At 35.9% G+C, this 5,781-nt stretch overlaps 1 protein-coding gene across 1 annotated transcript; it reads right to left on the minus strand.

The window, feature by feature from the left end:
• Positions 1–552: 552 nt before the first annotated feature.
• Positions 553–5,306, minus strand: LOC112518828 (myosin-binding protein 7-like). The gene is made up of 4 exons (XM_025126577.1): positions 5,093–5,306; positions 3,404–4,939; positions 1,955–1,998; positions 553–988 (listed from the first exon to the last, which is right to left on the minus strand). The coding sequence occupies exons 2-4, from the start codon at positions 4,748–4,750 to the stop codon at positions 886–888; spliced, it is 1,494 nt and encodes a 497-aa protein (XP_024982345.1). The 5' UTR covers positions 4,751–4,939; positions 5,093–5,306; the 3' UTR covers positions 553–885.
• Positions 5,307–5,781: the final 475 nt, after the last annotated feature.

Consider the following 5,781-nt stretch of genomic DNA (forward strand, 5'->3'; position numbering starts at 1 on the left):
ACGATACCACTAGGCCAAAGACCCTTTGATGTTCAGGGGCTACTTCTCAAGGACGGGAACAGGAATGGGGACAAATTCAAAGATTTTCTTTGTGACGGGGACGGTCATCACCGGCCCGACCCAATTATAATGTGTATATATCACTAAAAACAACCATCTCTATTATTAAATTCTTCTTGTAATTTTCTTCTTCTAAGCAATGGAAAACTTGTAATTCCCGTTTTTTTACTAACAATTTTTGGGTCAATTTTGATTTCAGGTTCAAGATAACCAACGATGAACAAGGAGAGCAACGGAGAATGAGGGTTTTTACCCTTCAACGGGTTCCTCAACAGGGATTCAGAAAACCGCGGGGACCCAACGAGAATCCCCATTAAGATCCTTATGAGGATCGAAGCGGTTATGAAGACGGTTTTAATTATCAAGCTTTGGGGATACTAATAACCAGCCCGAACCCAACCCGTCACCATCCCTATAACCAACAACTTTCATCCGCCATAAATTGGAAAAAGAATGTTTGCAACACTAATTCTTGAAGAATAAAGAATCACATAGGGAGAAGAAGTTGCAGGAATCATACTAAAATTTGTATTGTAGTTATGCAATGCAAGCAATATACAGAAGCAAATGACCAAATTACATTTACGCATCGGGCAAATTCCAGCAAATCTTGCACGCTGATGATGATCTACGACTACATCCATATCCACAAAATAACAAATACCACCTGATCATGCAATAAAAACAGATCCCAGAAAGATATGTCGATATGAATTGAAACCGATGTAAAAAAATCTAAAAGAATGAGAGTCTGGTGTAGAAATCCAGCAGGTTGAAGAGTCGATATGAGCAGAGAGATGGATACAGCGTTTTGACGTCGATTTTTCAAACTTGTGTGCTTGAAAGGCACCTCCATTGCCCCAACTGAGGTCCCCTTTCTAACACCATTAGCAGGCCTGCATTGTTTGCCACTGCACTAAAAATGTGCCTGAAAAATGGCCAAAAAAGAAGAATAAAACGATAAAATGTTCAGAAATAGAATGGGTGAATAACTTGGAGCTATCCCAGTCCTTATCGCTACATCCGTCCAATTCTGTTTTATATTTCATACAAACAACTAAGAAACGATTAAAATTGCATGAAAAGATATACAGTAGCCAACCATTGCCATTGTTTCTCCGAGGTTTGATATTCGATATGTTGGATGTCAGTATATATGCTTGTAGGGACAGGTTCAAATGAGAACCGTAACTTTTTTGAGAACTTGGGAATCAACCATTCATGTTTTATGCATTATGAATGTCAGGGTTATTCATAGATATTCATAATGAAAGTACATGATAGTTGTGATAAAAAATGCATTACATTTTCAGGGTTATTCATGATGAACACGAAATAGTTGGTTTATAGGTTCTCAATGATTCTCAATTGAACTTTACGCTGTGCTTGTAAATTCCTAATCATTACTCACTTTACTTTTGAACCTAAAATTGTTTGAGATGGGACCCACAATCAAATCTCCATTCTCAATTCTCTGTTTCATGGGTCCAGTCTCAATTCCCTCATCATATGACACAAAATGAGAATGTTGAATGTTAAATGACCCAAACGAATAGCACCTTAACGTTTTCAAACGTGGGTGATGTGAAGAGAATGAACAAGTGATTATGGACCCCATCTACCTGACCGAGAAGAATTAAAAATGGGACACACAAAATAGAGATGATGAAGAATGGTCGGAAATCGAATAACAAATGTAATCCAAGTTTTGAAACTCAAATCTGGCATCAGCTCCAATTTTCATCATTATGAAGTCATAGTTGCATAATGTGCACTACAAAATATGAAGCTACTTCCAATGATCCACTCAAAAGGGTATTAAACTATGTGAATAAAGTCAAACGACTCAACTTAGAACTTGTATCAGTCGAGAAAAAATATTATTTGTACTTACTGGTTCCGTTGTGCTCTCTTCCAGTAACCAAATGTTACGATCCACTGCCAACGAGCAAAAGATGACAAGATAAGAAGCAAGTTCACAACTTGACGCTAAAATAGAAAGTGATTAAAGCTGTTTAGTGTTCAAATAAGACAATCCAAACTAATTTTGTTATTTATGTCAAATCATATAGGTTTCAACAATAATACATTAAATAAGAACGTTGCTAAGATATATTTTAAAAAGCTTAGCATATAATAAGGCATCCAAAATATAAATTTAGTAGGTGGTGCAAATGCTAGCCCTAATGCCCTGGATAGCATCAAAACTATGCACACATACATGTACACTCGCAAGATATCTAGGATTCACTGTATCCATTTGTTGTAAGCCACCGTATATATTTTGAAACTACAATGAGGACACAAGTTTCCCTTGGTAGAGTTGGTTTGCAAGGTTTTTCTTCCACCCCAAACCCAAGTTTGAATCCTGTTAGTGTCATTTTCTTAGTTTTTAGCTTTTAATTTCAGATCTATTATGTTTCTAAAAAATATTTGCAATAAAAGACTTGAACATATAACCTCACATATGAAAAGCAATGAACTAACCAACAGAATGATGATTTTGTGAAAAAGTATCCCTATATTTATTTCTTATAGTCAAATGGTGCCACCACTTGAAAAAATTTCTAGCTCCATTTCTACTATAATAGGGCAGAAAATTATAGCAGAAGCACATACTTCAAGTTCAAGCTAAAGCATCTATCACAAGCTAACGACTATCAATATTAAATCAGTTCATATGCAATCAACTTGGAAATGTTAGAAAAATTGATTACATAAATCTGGAAAAAACTAGCAAGAGAGGTTCTTGCATATTGGGTTGAAGTAAGTTTAAAAACAGAAGTGAAAAGGAAGAGGGATATTGCATAGAATGAGCCAAGAAAGAACAGAAAATTATAGTCAGACCCATCTCATATTGCATAAAATAACCCATTTCGCATAACGGAATAAGATGATTCTAACAAATACATGAATGATGCTTCAATGCAGGGGAAGATTTAAGAATGAAATAATCCAGTGGTTGCAGCCTACTGGTGGTGTCATTGCATGTTTATTACAGGTTGCAAGTTCAATTCCCTTTGCTTCTTTTTTAATTTTTTCGGTAACAACAGCAGAGAAGTAGCAAAAACCCACGTTAATGTCATTTTTGTGGAAGATATATTATGCTAATGACTTTGTGCCCCGCTTGGAAATTTTTCTAAGATCCGCCTCTACTTCAATAATGAGTGAAAATATGTACCAAAAGCATATGATTCAACAGTTACTTGTGAGTTGTAACCAACAGTTAGTTGCGAGTTGTAACCAGCATGAAAATATTACTAAACCAAATGCATAAAAAAAATCCACAGAACATTACAACTCGACACATATGTGAAGCATGAGTTTGGTTCCAATCAATTACCTTGACCACCGAGAAGAAGGAAGAGCCCGCACCACCAGATGGCTTCTTTACGGGCATCTTGCTTGCCGGTGACATCTCTTTGCACAAATGTTGAGCAATCTCTTTCAGCAATACCAATTGAGCCTTATCTGTCCGCATAGAAATAAGTGCCTGCCTCATGGATTCCCTATCTGCTTCAAGTGCATGAAGCCTCGCATATAGCTTCTTGACTTCTGGATCTTCAATACCAGTAACAGATGATGATTCTTTAGGAGAACTCATAAAATCATCATAGGTGCCAATATTAGCCTTTGGGTCATTATTTCCATTATGTATAGAGTCGATTGTGTAAATCCTGTCACTCATCTCATCTCCAAATTCCGATACAGTATCCACCTTTTTGAAACTAGGGAAATCATCCGTCTGTGAGAACTCCATCTTCCTCGTGTTGCCACCAACTCTAGGAGAATCTAATACCAAGTCTTCTTTAACAGTTGCAAAGTATGATCCAACACTATCACTAGAAAATCTCCTCGAGTGTTTCTTCATTGGAGAATGACCAACTATCACCTTCTCAAGAACCGGTTGACTATGCCTAGGACTTCTCTCCAATTGATTGATCCTTTCTTCTATATCCTTAAGAGAACGCGGAGTTTCCCCAAATGCATACTTCTCTATATCAACTGTTTCATTATCATTCTCTTGATATGCATGATTTTCATTCAAATTGCATTTCAGAGGAGGGTAATCATATGATGGGAAATCAAATTGGCTCTCTAAGTTTGTGGCAACACTATTATTGCGTGTAATGAAGCTTTTCTCTCCGTCTGCTTCAGATTCCGTGAGACCAAAACTAATCATCCTGTGTTTATATGCCTGAACCTCACAAGTCAAAGATTGAATAGATTGTTCCCTCCTATACAACAGCTCCTCCAATGCCATAAGCTCCTGTTGATCATGAGCCATCTTTTCTTCAGAAAAGCGCTTAAATTGTCGAGCTTCCATCTCAATTTCAGCCTTTTCTCGCTGTAACTTCAAGATCATAGACATGGCCTCATTGGCAGCTGAGGCAGAAGCATACCTCTCCTCTTCTAAATCTGCAATCAGATCCTGAATCGTGCTTTGTTGGCTGCTAACCATCTCACGCAACACGGCACATTCATTTTCGATTTCGACACGAGCCACTTTAGGAATTAGAAGACCTGGTATGAAGAATTTACCACCACCTTCATCATATTCATCTACCTTTCGTTTCACCGAACGTAGCCATGTCCCATAATAAGATCCATCTGTTGCGTCACAATACCTACAACCACATTCACAACATTTGACCAAACTGGTCGAAGGATGCATGCTTTCTGACTCCATATTTGGACCGAACGTACATAAAAATCCGTCAAAACACCAACAAAAGCAAAGCCAGAGATTTCAATCCACCAAAAGACCCAGAAACCACACCCCCTTAAGATTAAACCGTTTACGATCTGACTTTTCCCTCTTCTTAATTCCCCAGAAAACCATCAACCGGCCAAAACCAAACCGAACACCAATAGGACCCTGTATATTCATTGGTTACAGTTACAATCAGTATAAACAATTTCTTCGCAAACATATGATTTAATAATTATGATTACGATTACAGTCACGAACATTATTTGAACAAATTGTTGATATTATGAATCAAATTGAAGATTAGGTGAATGAATTTACCGTGGAATACAAGGGCCCATCAGCTAATGATGACGATGTTATTGACAACGTAGATTAGATGTGAAAATTTTCCAAGAAAGTTAAGTAACAATAAAGAGGGAAAGTGGGGGAGGGGAATTCTTGAGGGAATTGTGCAAAGGGAGGGAAAAGAGGAAATTTTGGGGGTTGAGAGACAAAGAAATTTGAAACCCTAGATTTATATTTTTCTGTTCTCAAAATTCGAGTTTCTCGCCAAAACTATTAATTAAAAACTATTATGTATAAGTATTTAATAAAAATTCTTAAAAATTATTTTTTATACATAAAATATTATTTATTAATGTATGTTACTTAAAACTCAAGATTACAAGTAGATTGTGCATAAGTATAACTCATTAAAGCTTTATATCTGAATTCGTGTAACTAACTGTAGATAAACATAATCAAATACAGGATAAATATCTTATTTTAAATATAAAAAATCTAAAAAACAGGATAATCATTGAGTTTTAATATAATACTTAACTATTATTTTTATAAAATACTAGAAGGGTACTCGCGCAATGCAGCAAGATACATATTGATTTTAATATTTCATTTTATTCTCTATCTCAGTCGATGTTATAATATGGTCGTATGTGATTTTTAGAAAGCTGTTATGTTTTTATTTTTGAATAAAATATAAGTTTGAAAATATCATAAAATTTTGA

Source organism: Cynara cardunculus (assembly GCF_001531365.2).
Source record: "Cynara cardunculus var. scolymus isolate 2C chromosome LG 10, CcrdV1, whole genome shotgun sequence".
In the NCBI taxonomy this organism is placed as follows: Eukaryota; Viridiplantae; Streptophyta; class Magnoliopsida; order Asterales; family Asteraceae; genus Cynara; species Cynara cardunculus.